This window comes from Diceros bicornis, chromosome 19 (genome assembly GCF_020826845.1).
Source record: "Diceros bicornis minor isolate mBicDic1 chromosome 19, mDicBic1.mat.cur, whole genome shotgun sequence".
NCBI classification, from domain to species: Eukaryota; Metazoa; Chordata; class Mammalia; order Perissodactyla; family Rhinocerotidae; genus Diceros; species Diceros bicornis.
In genome coordinates, this window is record NC_080758.1 from 23254512 (window position 1) to 23270735 (window position 16224).

At 46.6% G+C, this 16224-nt stretch overlaps 2 protein-coding genes across 7 annotated transcripts in view; both read left to right on the plus strand.

The window, feature by feature from the left end:
- The window catches only part of NDRG3 (NDRG family member 3), a 75362-nt gene extending 65691 nt beyond the window's left edge, over positions 1-9671 (plus strand). For 4 of the 6 annotated variants that reach the window (XM_058562751.1, XM_058562752.1, XM_058562757.1 and 1 more), the window contains 5 exons: positions 2924-2971; positions 5597-5632; positions 5719-5770; positions 6953-6991; positions 8084-9671. In XM_058562751.1, coding sequence (XP_058418734.1) covers positions 2924-2971; positions 5597-5632; positions 5719-5770; positions 6953-6991; positions 8084-8265 — 357 coding nt within the window. In that variant the 3' untranslated portion in view covers positions 8266-9671. The remainder of the gene's footprint in view (positions 1-2923; positions 2972-5596; positions 5633-5718; positions 5771-6952; positions 6992-8083) is intronic. The other 2 variants (XM_058562753.1, XM_058562754.1) reach the window with 1 other exon arrangement.
- Positions 9672-11809: 2138 nt separating this feature from the next.
- SLA2 (Src like adaptor 2) overlaps positions 11810-16224 on the plus strand; it is a 29246-nt gene continuing 24831 nt past the window's right edge. Inside the window, 1 exon segment of the mRNA XM_058562762.1 lies at positions 11810-13532. The gene's annotated coding sequence lies outside the window, so the exon portion shown is untranslated.

Consider the following 16224-nt stretch of genomic DNA (forward strand, 5'->3'; position numbering starts at 1 on the left):
ATTTGCTAGAGCGGCTCCCAGAACTCAGAGAAGCATTTTATTTACTAGATTATCCATTTGTTATAAAAAGATATAACTCAGGAACAGCCAGATGAAAGAGATGTATAGGGCAAGGCATGAGGAAAAGGTGCAGAGCTTCCATGCCCTCCCCAGGTGTGCCACTCTCCCCAAATCTCCATGTGTTCACCAGCCAGAAGCTCCCTGAACTGTGTTCTTCTGTGAGCCCGCCAGTCTCAGGGCCACCTTGCATGGGTCACCTTTTGGGTTTTTATGGGGCTTCATTACATAGGCACGATTGATTAAATCATTGGTCACTGGTGATTGGACTCAGTCTCCATCCTCTGTTCCCTCCCCAGAGGTCAGGGGGTGGGACTGAAAGTTCCAACCCTCTAATCACTTGGTTGGTTCTGGCAACCAGCCCCCATCCTTAGGTGACCAAGGGGCTTTCCAAAAGTCATCTCATTAACATTACAAAAGACACCTTTATGACTCTTTGCTTTGGAAATTCCAAGGGTTTTTAGGAGCTCTGTGCCAGGAATGGTGATGAAAACCAAATATATATTTCTTATTTTAACTATTATCACAGAGTCTAATATATAATGAGAGGTGTTGGCATAGGTGAGGTTTGTGGGGCAGGAGGAGTGTTTGTAGGCTGAGATAGATGTGACGATAGAATATATTCACACCTCCCTGAAGTGCCCTGTAAAACATTCTGTCTGGTGTAAAATACATGGCGTGGCTTGAGCACAGAGGCAAATAACCTTCAAGTCCAAAAAAAAAAAAATTCTCCCAAGGTAATCAAATCATAGTGATGATCCCAATTCATCAAGGAGTTTTGTAAAGGTCAGTCTTTTCTGGCTAAAATGGTGGAGATACATGCTACAAAAATATGTCAAAAACATTTTTTCGTAAACGTGTACTTGAAACAGGAAAATAGTATTGTTTTTTAGAAAATACCCGTACCAGAATTCTGTAATAATGCTGAATTATTTGTCTTTTTGAAATTGAATGGATTTAAAGCAACATTTCCAGTTGTTTTTCAAGACTGTGTAGGTTGGCCAATATGGATAAGGTTTTTTTCTAATTTCCACACCTTCAATGTTTATAGAGAAGAACTTCGGGAGCCCTATCTGTACCACAGAGTAGATGCTCTTCTAGACACATTCAAACCTAGCTCCCCGGCGAGAGCATTTTATCTCTCAGGTTGGTAGAGATTAGGGGGCTGTCCGTGCATAGAAGAGCAGGAAGAAACGCCACAAGTTCTGGTCACTGTTGCTACCTATTGCTCACTTATCCATTCAGCATCATTTTTTGAGCATCTCCACTTTGCGTGATGCAATGGAGAATACAAAAATGAATAAAATGGAGTCTGCATTTGTGGAGCTGAGGAGAGAATAGACATGGCAAAAACCAACCATTGTGCTTGGCCTACCAGATGTTGATACTTCTTATAAAGTTATAGAAATTGCAAAGTAGTGAACCAAGGAAAGCATGATTAAACCCAGACTTGGGAGTTATTCTTCCAGAAAATATTTATTGCATAGTTACTGTGTTCTAAGCACTATGCCTGGCAGTTAGGAATCCAGTTTTTAAATTCTACTCTTTAGAGTTAATGCATATTCTGTAGTAAAACTGGTAAGTTTGTTTATCACTGCCTGCATTGTTATTTTTATAGAGTAAAAGCTGTGATGTGGTGATCCTGGCTTTTACATCATCCCCTGATTGTAGAAGAGTTTTGTATGCCTGCCCATCAGCAGTCCCCAGAGCAAAAGTTCATCTGGATTACTAGTTCTTGTTGGTAATTTTAACAACAACTCAGCTGGCTTGCTGCCTCTGCAGTCTGTCATACAGGCCGCTGCTGGTTAATTTCCTAAAACACCTTGAATCCTGTCACCTCGGATACCTTCTTGCCTTCCACAGTCAGCCCCAGTCTGCGTCCCCACCCTCACCTTGCAGTGGATCCTCACACCATGCTGCCCTTGTAACCCCACACGTGCCCTGCACATTCACGTCACATCCCCTGCATCTTTGCTTATGTTCCCCCGACTCTGGAAGTCTTCCAATGCCCCCCACCCCTTTTTACTATACCTCTAGAAATCCTGCTCATCCTTCTGTACTCAGCTAAGGTGTGAAATTTTGAGGTGATCTCATTCTGCCTTCTATTATGTTTTTCCCCTCTCGACTTCACACTCAGAGCACAGAGTTTTGTATATGTGTTCTTGGCAAGCATGTGTAAAAGAAGAGATCCAGCTGATCAAATTAGTCATAAAATTTTGATGAACCTAGAGATTATCACCTCCAAACATTTTCTTTGAGATCCCTGCTTTCGTGGATATAAGAGTATAAGATACCAAACATGTATATACATATATAATATATAATTCTTATATATAATTCTTAGGTATGATGACTGCTCTGTGGGAAAAACCATAGAGGGACTAACTTTAGACGCGATAGTCAGACACCTTGAGGCAGAAAAGAGTCAGGCGAACCCACTGCCCCCCAGGACACAGGAAAGGGGTGAGAAATGGGCCGGGGAAGTGCACAGTGCTCTGTCAGTGGGGCCAGTTGTGCTGGGAAGCCATCAAGACCCCAGCAGGAGAGGGTCCCATCCAGTTCACTTTTTAAAGAAGTAGGTAACTTGCCCCCATGAGTTGGAGGAATTAGATTCAACATATAGTTCTTTAAAGACTCGTAACAGATTCAGAAAATGAAATTAGTCAGATTTTTAGATCTACTCAGAAATATCAGATATAAAGTGCATCCTATAAATATATCTCCCACTTTGTATTTTGGTACTTTCTTTGGCTGATTCACTCATCTCCAAACTGAGCTGTTGATGTTGGAAGATCATTCTCATGCCAAGTTATTTCTTATTTTTCTAGCAGTTTGTGAAATTGTTTTCTCCTTTTTTTTTTTTAAGGTTGAATGCAATTCTCGCCTGAATCCTATAAATACAACTTTGCTAAAGGTAGCGTGTCTTCTTTCCTTATTGCCAACCATTTGTGAGTAAATTACACATGGTTCAAATTACTCTATTTCTGGAATAGTTGCTCTGAAAGAAGGAAAGCTTCTCTCTTTCTCTCTCTCTCTCTCTCATTTTCTCATTCTCTCCTTTTTTTTTTTTTTAAAGATTTTATTTATTTATTTATTTTCCCCCCAAAGCCCCAGTAGATAGTTGTGTGTCATAGCTGCACATCCTCCTAGTTTCTGTATGTGGGACATGGCCTCAGCATGGCCGGAGAAGGGTGCGTTGGTGCGCGCCCGGGATCTGAACCCGGGCCACCAGCAGCAGACCGTGCGCACCTAACCGCCAAGCCACGGTGCCAGCCCTCATTCTCTCCTTTTTTAAAAAATGTTTTTTCCTGAATATATTCTCATTGTCGAAAATTGGAAAAGAGAAAAGAATAGAAATAAATACAGATTACCCATAACCCTACCTCCCAGAGGTAACCTCTGGTAAAAATATTGGTGTTTTTTTCCTGTACATTTTTATGTTAAGATCGTAGGATATTTATAGCCCTGTACCTGTTTTCCTCCACTTTTTGACGTAAGCATCTTCCCACGTCATTAAAAACTTTTTTTTTTTTTTCCCCCAAAGCCCCAGTAGATAGTTGTATGTCATAGCTGCACATCCTTCTAGTTGCTGTATGTGGGGCGTGGCCTCAGCATGGCCGGAGAAGCGGTGCGTCGGTGCGTGCCCAGGATCTGAACCCGGGCCGCCAGCAGCGAAGCATGTGCACTTAACTGCTAAGCCATGGGGCCAGCCCTGAAAACTTCTTAAGCATTATTTAATGTTTCCAGAATTAAGGTAATGGGTGGAAATTCTTTATATGCTAAATCTCGTATTGGTAAGGAAGCTTCCAATAACGCTCTAATGATGAGGGTGGGTGCATTTTCTTTTTCTTAGGGCAAATGGAGAGCAACTCTTGTACTGAATTTCTAGGGTTAGCATCAGGTTTCTCCCCCTTTTGACTGGACCCCAGGCAGGTGTCTCAACTTCGCTTTTTCTGGAGCCTCTAGTCAAGTGTTGAGGGACCTACCCTCCTGGTTGCATTACTGTAGATTTAAGTGTTGATCTTATGTTGCTTGCTGCTGCTTTCTCTGCTTTCTTACCTTTCTCCTTGAAGTGTGCTTGAAAGGGAAGTGCTGTCACCAGAAGCAGCCCATGGTTCCTGGAAATATAACATGAGGTTAATGCTCTGAGGTGACAAAACTCAGTGTTCTGGGGTCCAGGTGATTGATGAACTAGTCTAAAATATGAATTTTTTTAAAAAGTATGTGGTTTCAAATTAGTTTTTCACTGCAGGTTTGAATCAATATTCTAAAAGCACAAAACTGAACCCTATGGTAGCCGTAGACGTGGTTGTTTCTGCCCATCCACGACAGCGGGATGACACTGAAGCTCCACCTTTTTGATAGGTATCAAGCTTGGAAATAGTCTCTCCCAATATTTTCTCTCTGCATGAGGGAACTGTTTTATGATTCTAATCAGATTTTGACTCCTAAGTTTCATGAAAATACAGCCTGTGCCAGTTAGGTCTGTTTTATACTTAAATCAGGTTAAATGTTTGTTCTTGATCTTCCACTTAGTATTTTCAGGAGACTGTTCCTTGTTAACCTCAAATTCCTGTGCCTTCTGTGGCATTCTTATCTTCTAAATAACAGTCCTCGCTCAAAGAAAGTTTTTGTGCTAGTGAATGGAAACCATGGGGTTCACTTTTTTAAAAAATGACAGTCAGCCTGAATGGAATACTGTCTAAGTATGGAATGCATCAGAGCTGGAAGGAAGAGGGTGGGCTCACGGTTGGCAGTCACACCCTAGAAGCCTGTTCTCTGCAGACTGGCAGAATCTACATCACCTGGGGGTAGAACTGCGAGTCCTTGACCCCACCCTGGACCAATTAACAGAATCTCTAGGGCAGGAACTCAAGAATCTGAGTTTCAGCAGGTCCTCCCAGGTAATTCCCATGCATGCTAACAAAACCCTCCTCTAGAAATCCTTGCACAAGTTGAGAATAACCAACTGTAAAGATTTATGAAGTGAGAGACAGCCTCACCGAATCTAGCAATGATATGAAAGTGACTGACCAAGCAAGTTGGCCGAATTCAGCATCAGCACCTGATCAGAGAAATCCCATTAGTTGTGGAGTGAAGATAATATAGAGTTGAGAGAGAACTTAGAAAGCATGGTACCCTGAGAAGTTAGGGTCACATGGTTTGAGAACTCTGAAAGGAACGTTCTTCAGGTGGAGGCAGAACCATGGATGAAGGTAGTGTTAACTTCTGTCACCCCTAATGGAAAATTCCCACCATGGGCTGGAAAGCCAGGCCCTGCATTACTGATTAATAAGTATTGAATAATCTTTTCAGATTTATACTCAAGGTTATTGCTAGATAATAACCTTGCACCTCAAGGTTATTGCTAGGATCTGAGTCTTTCTATAAGACTGCATTGAGGAGATGTACACTTGGATGCAGTTAAAGTTAAGGAACCTAAAATTCAATCCTGTCCTGTTTGAAAAGACTCATGGATGTTCAGAGCATTTTCCTTAAGTGTGAGCCCCAGCTGACTGACGTATTTTTCCTCTTTTAGATGGCAGACTGTGGTGGACTGCCTCAAGTAGTTCAGGTAAGGAGATTGTTTTAAAAGCAGCCATTTGATTCTGCCTCTCTGTCTGCAAAGATTAATGCCTTATTTTTATTTTGTCCCCCTAGCCCGGGAAGCTCACCGAGGCCTTCAAGTACTTTTTGCAGGGAATGGGCTACAGTGAGTAGTACACAACTTTCTATCCAGCAAAGATTTATTGATAATGGGGTCATTTTGACACCTGGGGAGCCCAGGTTCTCAGGACATAACTTCCATGCTAGGCAGCCTGAGGTCAAGTAGAAACCAACACATTTATGGAGCGTTCATTTGTGTGTGTGTGTGTGTGTATATATATATATATATATAAAGGTGAGCTAACACTGCCTTGTGCCGGGCACACTATATTCTTAACCTCAAGAGGTAAGTTCTGTCATTAGTCCTGTTTTATAGATGAGGAAACTGAGGCTCAAAGAGGCTAAGCACTTTTCCCAGCTGACAGTTCAGCTGCAGAGCCATGATTCAGCCCTGGCAGTCTGACTCCAGAGCCCACAATTTCAACCACTGAAGCCTCGGCTGTCCTAGCTGTGAATCTGAAATTATGATTTGCATTTGAGCTCAGCTAATGACTCCTGGCCCAGAGAAACACAGTGGAAACTCCAGAAGAAAAGGGTAGTGTCCTCAGTTAGATCTGCCACAGGAGATGAACTTGCAGAGTATTTTAGAGTGAGTCCAAGGATGTGTCCATATCATGTGCTGCTGTCCTGGTCTCTTATACTGTGAGACCCCTGAGCTTTCTCATTTGTCACAGAATAGCCACACTTGCTCCTTTCTTGGAGTTTTAAGAAGAAAAACCCTTCCACCCAGGTACAGAGCTCTTTACCTAGTAGGGTGATTTTGCTCCTGTTTCTGGTATCAGTGTGGATGATGACCATTGGACAGCACTGGTGCCCCTGGGTACAGCCCTGTACCTGGCAGGCAGACCATGTATGTCTCGTCTAGAGTGGCTGTGTCATCCCCATCTGTGAGCCACTACCACCCGAGCCCACACCCTCATCCCTCTGGTCACTGGGAGGAGCAGAAGTCCCTTGCCTAGGAAACAGGTGGTCTTCCAGCCCATTTCTGATCCAAAGCAGGATGGCTGTTTATAGTGGAGGGGACATCAATTGCCTTTGACCAGTTGAGAGAAGTAACATCCGAGATGCTATTGAAGCATCAGTCAGCCTCACCTCCTCTCTGGGACCTTAAAATAAACCTTCATCCCTGGCTGAGAGTATTCTGTCGGTGTCTACTAGGCAGCCGAGGTTGCCACTTGGCACTCTCGGGTCACTAACCTGCCTTTTCCTGTGTCCATCCTGCTTCCAGTCCCGTATGTGCAGCTCAGTCACATGAGCACCGAGCCAGGTACCGTCCTCTGTGCTGGTCCCGCCCCCGCCTCCCAGCCACGTCCCCTGGCTGCATTGGCTGCCTGCAGCATGTCCGCGGTTTTCCTGTGCAGTGAGAGCCCGATAGAACGTGGCTCATTGTGCCCCAAGAGGGTTAGCCTGTAGGTCCAGCCCTGGTCACCCAGGAGGAAGAAGGGAATGGGTTATAATAGCTAGGCTTCCTCTCATCATCCCAAATACAGCAGCAGCTGTAACTTTATAGGCAGGGCCCCTCTTCCACCACCACCTACTGATCCTTGAGTTAACCCCCAGACACAGGAATTGAAGGGCAGCCTTGATTCTAAATAGGAGTGTCAGAGCCTGTGTCTGGAGAACTCTGCAGATGATGGCATCTTTTGACCCCAGCATTGAAATGACGGCTGGGGGAGTGGCTGGTGCCTCAGGACAGTAAGCAGGAAGGTTATGCCAGGTAAGGCCCTGTTCTGGCCACGCTGGAAGGAGCTCAGGGTCAAAGCAGTGGCAGAACAGATGTCTGAGTTAAACACCCACCCCCAGGGCTCTTCCTTGCAGGCGGCCTGTACCTCACTGCCTGTGGAGAGGCTGGCTCCTGGCCCACTGCCCTCCCCACACACACCTTCCTCCATGTCTCCTCCCCAGGTAGCAAGGGTAGCCTGTGTGGGACACGGATGGTAGTCTCGTTGTATCGGGCTTGCACTGTGTGTGTGAAACACCTTCATACTTGTGTGGTTTGTCTTTCTTTTGGTTTAGTCTTGCATGCACTGCAGGTCTTGGTTACCTATTTGGGTTCGCAAAGCCTCCTTCGTAATCACTGTGTGAATGGTGTGAGAGGCTGTGCTCTGGACTTAGGTTTCCCCTTGTTCTGCTGTGGACTAGAATCAGCTGAGATTCCATCCAGATCCAGAGGATTAAAGCAGCCTTGCACATAGCCACTCACCTAGAGCAAATAGTGCAAAGTGGGGTGGCTACATCTTGTCCTGGGTGTCACCTTAAATGGGTTGGGAAGGCTAAACATGAAGCCTTTGGTGAAACATGTAGAGTAGCTGAGCTTAACCAGGTTTCATCTTCCAGTCCTCTTGGTTCTTTTTTACAGTACCATCTGCCAGCATGACCCGGCTCGCCCGATCACGAACCCACTCCACCTCAAGTAGCATTGGCTCTGGAGAAAGTGCCTTCAGCAGATCTGTCACCAGCAATCAGTCAGATGGAACTCAAGAATTCTCTGAGTCCCCTGATGTTCTGGACAGGCACCAGACCATGGAGGTGTCCTGCTAAGCAGATGCTCCTCCCCTGGACCATGCAGGTCCATCTTCCTTCAAACGACCACTCCATAATATAACATTTCATACAAAAAACTGTCATCTACTATTAACTCCTGCATGGCCACTGACTCTCTCTCTGGTATCCTGGATTTATCATTCTCTGTGCCTGCCCACCCCCTTTTTGTATGTACCAGAAACCACTTCCATGCCATTACTGTAACATTCCAACATCTTTAGCTGATCAGATCTCCATATCTTCTCTTGCCAGCTTTTTCCCATGCTTTCCCAATATGTATCTGATAAGATTCTTTGATCCTGACGTATGTGTGTGAGCACGTGTGTCTGTGTTTGTGTGTGCATAGTTATGTGATTTTAGACATGCTTTCTTGTAGAGCTTCTGCAAAAAACAAAAAAGGGACTTTTTTTTTTTGCATTTTCAATGGTGTTTTTAGGGGAAATATGCAGAACAGATATCTAAGTTGAGTTCTTTTGGTTCCAAATTGGTCAACAATATTTACAAAGTGACTTCAGGAGAAAGCAGCTCTGAGGAATGTGGAAGATCATGACTGCTGTTTGGACTATTGATTAATTGTGACCAATAGAAGGGAGCCTGTTACATCGAGAAGCAGGCAGGGTGGCCAATTCTGTCCAAATGAATTCACATATACTATTCTATAAATAAAAGAGAGGGATATATTCTGTTAAAAGCCCATAAAAGATGAGGTTCTGATGCAGCATGGACTTTTTGTTAAGGAGTGAGTGTGGCTTAATGTGGCTTAATTACTGGACTCTGTCAGCACAGGAAGGTGGAAAACAAAATGCCAGGCCTCCGCTCTGCCGGAGCAGAACTGTTGTCTCTGCAAAGTCTGATACACATACCGGACATCCGCGAGCAGCTCCTCCCAGGACTGTGATGGAGAATGCTTCTCAATCCCTCAGTCCCCAAAAAAGGTAGACGGTGAGGAAATGGAAATGGATGGGGGGAGAGGAACAGACAGGAACACAATATGTTTAATAAGTATAGCCTTGATTTCAGCAGACTTGAGGGAAGCTAAATGAAATTAAGCTAGAACCTATTTCTCAGAAAGATTCTTAATCCTGTGAACTCCTTTTTGTAAGAGGGAAGGGGCCAACCTGTAAGGGCAGCCTGTGTGGGTAAAATTGTCTTCGGTCTACTGCTGTGTGAGGGGGTCACAGCCAGAGAGTATGGCTGGGAGGAGAGTGAAACCAGCTGCCACACGGCAGGGACCCCGCTCTTGAGGGCATCAAGATGTAAGCTCAGGGTTACACGGTTTCGAATCTTAAGAAGGGGCTTTTCAGACTTAGTGTTCACTTTTTGCTGAGGTAGGGAATGCATCACTCTGCCAGAGTACGAATTTTTATAGATTATTAAATAAAGCTGTATATGTCTCATTGTTACCTGATTGCTGGTGTTCTTTCTGTCAAGCCACTCACTGGAGATCAGGGAGGTGCTGAGTTACTGTACGTGGGCTCCATGCTGGGCATTTTCACATACTTGGTGATTATCCGACCCAGCGACACTGTCCATTTACAGTGAGGAAATGAAGACTCAGGATGAATAATTTTCCCAAGGTCATACCAGTAAGCCCAGCCAGGATTGAACCCTGAGTCCATCTGACACACCTATATTCTCCTCAACCCAAAGGTGGTGGAAGCCCGACCATACAACCTGTGATGGAGGAGGAGAGGCTGAGATCTTAGAAGAGTGTTCTACATCTCAGCTCTGCCATCTGTGGGGTTACTGGGTCCCACCCCTCATGTAGTAATGTGCAACCACTTGTCTGGGTCCCTCAAACAGCCCAGGCTGTATTTTTCCAGAAGGGGCTGTCTTTGTAACCACCAAGAATTTCAGGAGGCCACCATCTCAGGTCAGTTTTGAATGATCCAGGGGCTGCTACCATGGTACATCAAGATTGCTCTGTCCATGGGAAATACTTATAAAACGACCCGGACCCTGCTCATTCTGTTAGAGGAGATGAAACAAATACTCCTGGACAGATACAGGTCACCAAGCTGAGTTCCTGACAATACTGGCCAACACCGAGTTCCAGAGCTGGAGGTGGTCTGATAGCCACACTTGCTCTTAAAACCCATGTTGCTCCAGACCCCTTGGCTGCACCCTGTGTGGATGGTTGTCAGCTTTCCCACCTGAGCCTTGTGCCTGGAGTCAGGCCCCAGCTGACTACACTTGACTGGTCCTTATCGTACTCATTCCTTATTTTTATTTCCTTTCTTTCTTCCTATTCAGTCCAAAGAAATTGGGGTGCCTGCTTTGTGAGAGGCAAGGAAGTGGCCAAGTAGACTCCACACAAGATGATGGTGTAAAACTCATGTTCCATATAGATCGTCTTACCCAGTTCTCATGGCAACTCCACAAAGTGGGCAGTATGTTGTACAGACAAGGAACAGCAAAGGAAGGTTAAGTGATTTGGCCAAGGTCACCTGGCTTGGAAAGTTCCCAGTTCTTCCAAAATCAATGCATTTTCATATTTTATTCAGCCTTTCATTGAGCACCTACTACAGGCCGGGCCCTTAGCACCTTCCTTTGTGTTTCCTTCTATTGACCCAATGAGATACAAGCTAGTCCCATTTGATGGATGAGACAACAGGCCCAGAGGTAACTAGTTTACAAATGGTCACAAAACTAATAAGCAGCAGATCTGGGCTTTTAAATCCTAATTCTGCTATATATGTATCTGGTATGTATATATATACACAATGGAATTCTACTCAGCCATAAAAAACAAGATTGTGCCATTTGTGACAAGATGGGTGGACCTTGAAGGTATTATGCTAAGTGAAATGAGTGAGGCGGAGAAAGAAAATTAGCGTATGACTTCACACATATGTGGAAGATAAATAAACACATAGATACCGAGAACAGACTGGTGGTTACCAGAGGGGAAGGAGGTGGAGGGAGGGCAGAAGGGGTACAGGGGCACATGTGTATGTGATGGATGGACACGATTTTTGGTGGTGAACACGATGCAGTCTATACAGAAGACTGAGATTTACACAGTGTTATAAACCAGTGTGACCCCAATAGAAAATAAACCAAGGAAGAAGCAATGTTCCAGAGCACTCTTGCTTCCAAGTTTTAAAAAAAAAAAAGATCAGAGATGGTCATTGCCTGCTTCCTACCTCTTTCATAGACATCACCTTGAGGCCAGTCTGAAAGTCTGCCTGTCAAATAAGAAGATGGACAGCGGCCGGCCTGGTGGCATAGTGGTTAAGTTTGCACACTTCACTTGAGCAGCCTGGGGTTTGCAGGTTCGGATCCTGGGCGCAGACCTACGCACCGCTCATCAAGCCATGCTGTGGTGCTGTCCCATGCACGAAAAATAGAGGAAGATGGGCAGAGATGTTAGCTGAGAGCCAATCTTTCTCAGCAGAAGGAGGAAGACTGGCAACAGATGTTAGCTCAAGGACAATCTTCCTCAGCAAAAAGAGGAAGATTGGCAACAGAAGTTAGCTCAGGCCCAGTCTTCTTCACCAAAAAAAAACCAAGAAGGTGGACATCAGAGTGGTGTGCAGGCAGGAGCAGGAGGGTGGGCCTGTGCTCAGTTCCCTCCCTGCCACAGGCCACATCCTTGAGTGGCTGTCACCCATTCTAACATCTTGGTTAGAACTTTCCTACAGAGGATGCGCCTCCACTCTGGTTCCTTCAGCTCCGTGCCAAGTGCCCTCAGAGTTAAATCTCAAACCAACCTTCCTCAGGAGAAAGGGAGGACCTGAGCTGGAGTGTGCCCTGGCTGGCAAGGCCCCAGAAAAGGCTGTGTAGTCTGAGCTGGAGGCAAGAGCTATTTCGGTGTAATGGGCTGTTTTGTGTTAAAAAGCATGTATCTCCAGGGCCGGCCCCATTGCCTAGTGGTTAAGTTCAGCATGCTCTGCTTTGGCAGCCTGAGTTCAGTTCCTGGGAGCAGACCTACACCACTCAGTGGTGGCCATGCTGTGGTGGCAACCCACATACAAAATAGAGGAAGATTGGCACAGATATTAGCTCAGGGACAATCTTCCTCAGAAAAAAAAAAAAAATGCATCTGTCTCCGGGAGTACTAAGCCCCCTAAAGGAAAGGCGGCAAGTGGGTGTGATTATTTAGATTTTAATGAGTTGGGGATTTTATTAGTGTAAATTTTAATGACTGAAGGTAACACACCAATCAAAGGCAATTCCATCAGAGATTACCTTTGCTGAGTGATTCTCAAGCTTGGGATGTGCATCAGAATCACCTGGAGGGCTTGTGAATACAGATTGCAAGCACCACCCACAGAGTTTCTGATTAGGCAGATCTGAGATGGGGCCCGAGAATTTGCATATCTAACAAATTCCCGGATGATGTTGAGGCTGCTGGCCTGGGTACCACCCTTGGAGAAGCACTGTCCAGGTCTCGCTAATCAAAGTGTGGTGCCCAGACCAGCAACATGGGTATCGCCTGGGAGTTGTTAGCAAGGCAGAACCTTGAACCCCACCGCACACTCATGGAACCCGACTCTGCTGTTCAACAAGATCTCCAGGGGATTCTATACACATTGAAGGTTGGGACACATCACTTCAAGGCAGCGCTTCCCAGACTTCCAGTCAAAGGAATCTCTTGGAATGTTTAAAATTCAGATTCCTAGGCTGCTCTGGTGACGTGGATTCAGAAGATGTGGGAGGATCCCAGGAATCTGATATTCAGCCCCTCAGGTGATTATTGTGATCAGGTAAGCGTAGGAAACTTGTGCTCATTTACCTCGGTTCTGTGTTCCTTGGGCAAGACCAAGCCACAAAGCCAGAGAAAAGCCTCTCCCTCCAGCATCATGACAAGGCAGCTGCTTCTCCCCTAGAAACAGGAACTTGGGGAAGGTGGCTCCTTGATGGTCTGTGATGCCGTCAGAGGAAACGGGTGGTTGTGAGAACCACAGAGCCTGCAGATGTGAGCCGGGAGCCCCAAGGCCCTGTGACAGAGCTCAAAGAGCCCTGGGCCTGCTTCCCTGGCCCGGCTGTGCTTGAGAGGGCTGCCCAGTCGGGGATCCCTAAGGCACAGATCTCCTGTCCGACAGGTGTACAAACTGCTGACCACAGGCAGATACGGAGCTACCCAAAGCGACACCAAGAGCCTCTGTCTGAAGATTCTCCCAGGCCTGGAAGGTTCTGGGTGCCCTAGGACTAAGGATGTTGGCAGACTTCCAGAAGGGGCCCCCAAAGCCCTAACCTCTCCGGCAGAAGCATGTGTCTAAGCTGAGCCCCCGCCCCAAGCCTCCGATGGCAAGAAACCAGTAAGTATGCTTGCTTTTGTTTTCCGATGGCCTTGGGACCGTGAGGAAGGATGGTCTCCTCAGACTAGGAGTGGGCTTTATAGTCAAGGTCAAGGAGAGGGGAAGTGGTTTCTGAGGGTCCCCAAAAGATCCGAAGCCTCCCCCTCCTGCTTCGACTGCCTCTGGAGGATTACATTATTCCCTCCAGCTTGTCTTCATGCCCCTTCTGGTCTCTTCTCGGTTACCAACTTGCTGTAGGACCCTCTCTGGGCCACAGCCTCCCAGCCTCAGTGAATGAGAGGAGTCTGGATTATACTCTGAAGACACTTTGAGCTCTCGAGCCTACAGTTCCTCTCAAAAGGGTGATATTTCTCAGTTGAAAGAAAGGGAGAGGTCTCCTTTAGCTCAATCCAAATTCATCACTTCTACCTCCACTGCTGAGAAATCATCTTCAGAAGCACAAAAACACAAAGATGTGGATTGTAGACCCAGCTCTGCACTAACCAGCTATGTGGCAGTGAGCACAGGTCACCCTCTCTGGGCCTTAGTCGTTGTATGTGAATGGGATTCAAAGGCTGCTGACTTCTCAAAGGATCAAGTGAGACGATCAAACAATTGTGGGCAGTGTGCTGATCTCAGCTGCCTTTTACTAACTTTGCTTCCACCCACTAGCTCGGGTCCCCTAGAAAGTGCCTAGCATATACTAAGTTGCTCAAATACTGTGTAACTAACGATTAGATTCTCTCTTTTAAAAACTTTTTTAAAGTCTCTCCTCCTCATGGACCTGCCCACCCGATGGTCTTCATTTCACCCCCAGGAAGCTTCCTGGCCTTGAGACCAGACCAGGTGTAGGGAGCTGGCAGAGAGTTCTGGGGGCTTCTAGCCTGAGTGTGGCTCTCTACCTCCCTTGGGCCCATCCCCCAGCTCCACCTGCTGTGGGAAGAAGTTTCTGGGTTTAGTGCAGTTGGTGATTGTGGTGACTTTGTCTTGCTGAGGAGAGGAAAGGAAACTAATCTTTACTGAGCACCCACTCTGGGCCTGGTGCCTCGACTTCTCCTCACAACCCTGTGGAGTTGGTATTATGCCTGATTCACACATGAGACTCAGAAAGGTTACGGGGTTTGCCTGAGGTCACACAGCTCAAGCCTGGTTGGTCTGAATTAATCACTCAAGCTGCCCAGGCAAGATCTCTCCCTAGGATTTTCTGGATCCATGTGTGCACAGTTAAGCACAGAGCCTCATAGCCCAGGGGAAAGGAAAGGCTAGGGAGCAGCGGGAATGTTGAAAACCTGACGTGAAAGGGGTACCCTCTGAGTGAGGGAGTCAGAGACCTCCTCAGGAGGCAGCAGCACCATCTCGGGCTGCTAAGGCTTCAGGATCCCAAGTCTGAGCAGGGAGTTGCTGCCAGGAGCCATCTCCTAAAGATGGGCCCGTTTCATATTAAAGAGCTCCTGTCCCCATGAATACTGAACTCCCAGGCGAGGCAGCAGCAAGCAGGTCCTGTTATCCCCATGCCGATGATACGAGACTGCAGAACAGAGGGTACTCACCTGCACAGGTGGAAGGGTGTCCCATCTTCTAAGGCAGGGTCTTTACTCCTCAGGCTCTTGCCTGGGAGGCCACGGAAGTCCCTCCATGATATTGACAGACACCCGTCCTCACCCAGGCATGGTGAAGCGTTCAAAGGCAAGGATGGAGCCCGCTATGTCACCGTGCCATTCCATGAGCTCCTCCAGGGAAAGAGTGTGGCTTCCTCCTCCCGTGCCCTGGTGGCTGGCACAGAGAGGGACTGGATGAATACCAGCGGAATGGAACCAGACTGGTTAATGATGCCTTGTTGTTACTGAAAAGGATGAAGCCATCTCCCCAAAACACTTTAATCAAGTGTCTGGAGAAATCAGCATTACCCTGGAAACCCGGGAATTTAAATTATTCTAAGAATAAGACACCTGTCCAAAGAGCTAAGAACCATTTAGTTAACATGAGTTGAGGGCCTGCTATGAGCCAGGTGCCTCACAAAATGCTGCGGAAACAGGCAAACAAAGAGAGCTCCTTGTCCTCACTGAGCTCTAGAATAATGGCAGATTAAACAGGTGAACACTCTAATAAATGAATAAGTAAGACTTGGGGAGGAACACAACAGGGAGCCGAGAGAGAGACAAGGGAAGGCTCCCTGGAGCGGCCTCTGGTGAAGTGACCTTCAGGGCCTCATAAAGGAAAAGTGGGCCCTCCCAGGCTTTTCACACATTTATCTCTCGGACCATGTGTTGGGTATTGTTATCCCCATTTTTCAGATGAGGAAACGGAGGCAAAGGGAGGGGAAGTGGCTCGACAGCCAATCCTCCAAAGCCTTGCACATTATCACTGTGTCGTAACAATCTCCCAGTCATCCTACTTTGCCCTATGACACCAATAACAGTGTGCTCACTGTCACCTTAGCTTGTGGTGACATCAGCTCCCAGGTCCCATCACATCCCCCTTGCCCACCTCTGACCCCAGCCGTGGGTTCCGGTATGTCTGGAGTGAACTCTGTGCTGCCATTGTCCCTGCCACCCAGGGGCAGAATGTGATCCCCAGTCAGGAAATGGTTCTGAGTAACCACAGGAGTGGTCATCGAGGGCTGGGAAATTCAAGGAAAGCTTCCTGGGGAAGGGAGGGATCCAGACAGGCCCGAGGGGAAAAAGAACATTCCAGCCAATAGGAGGGCACACCG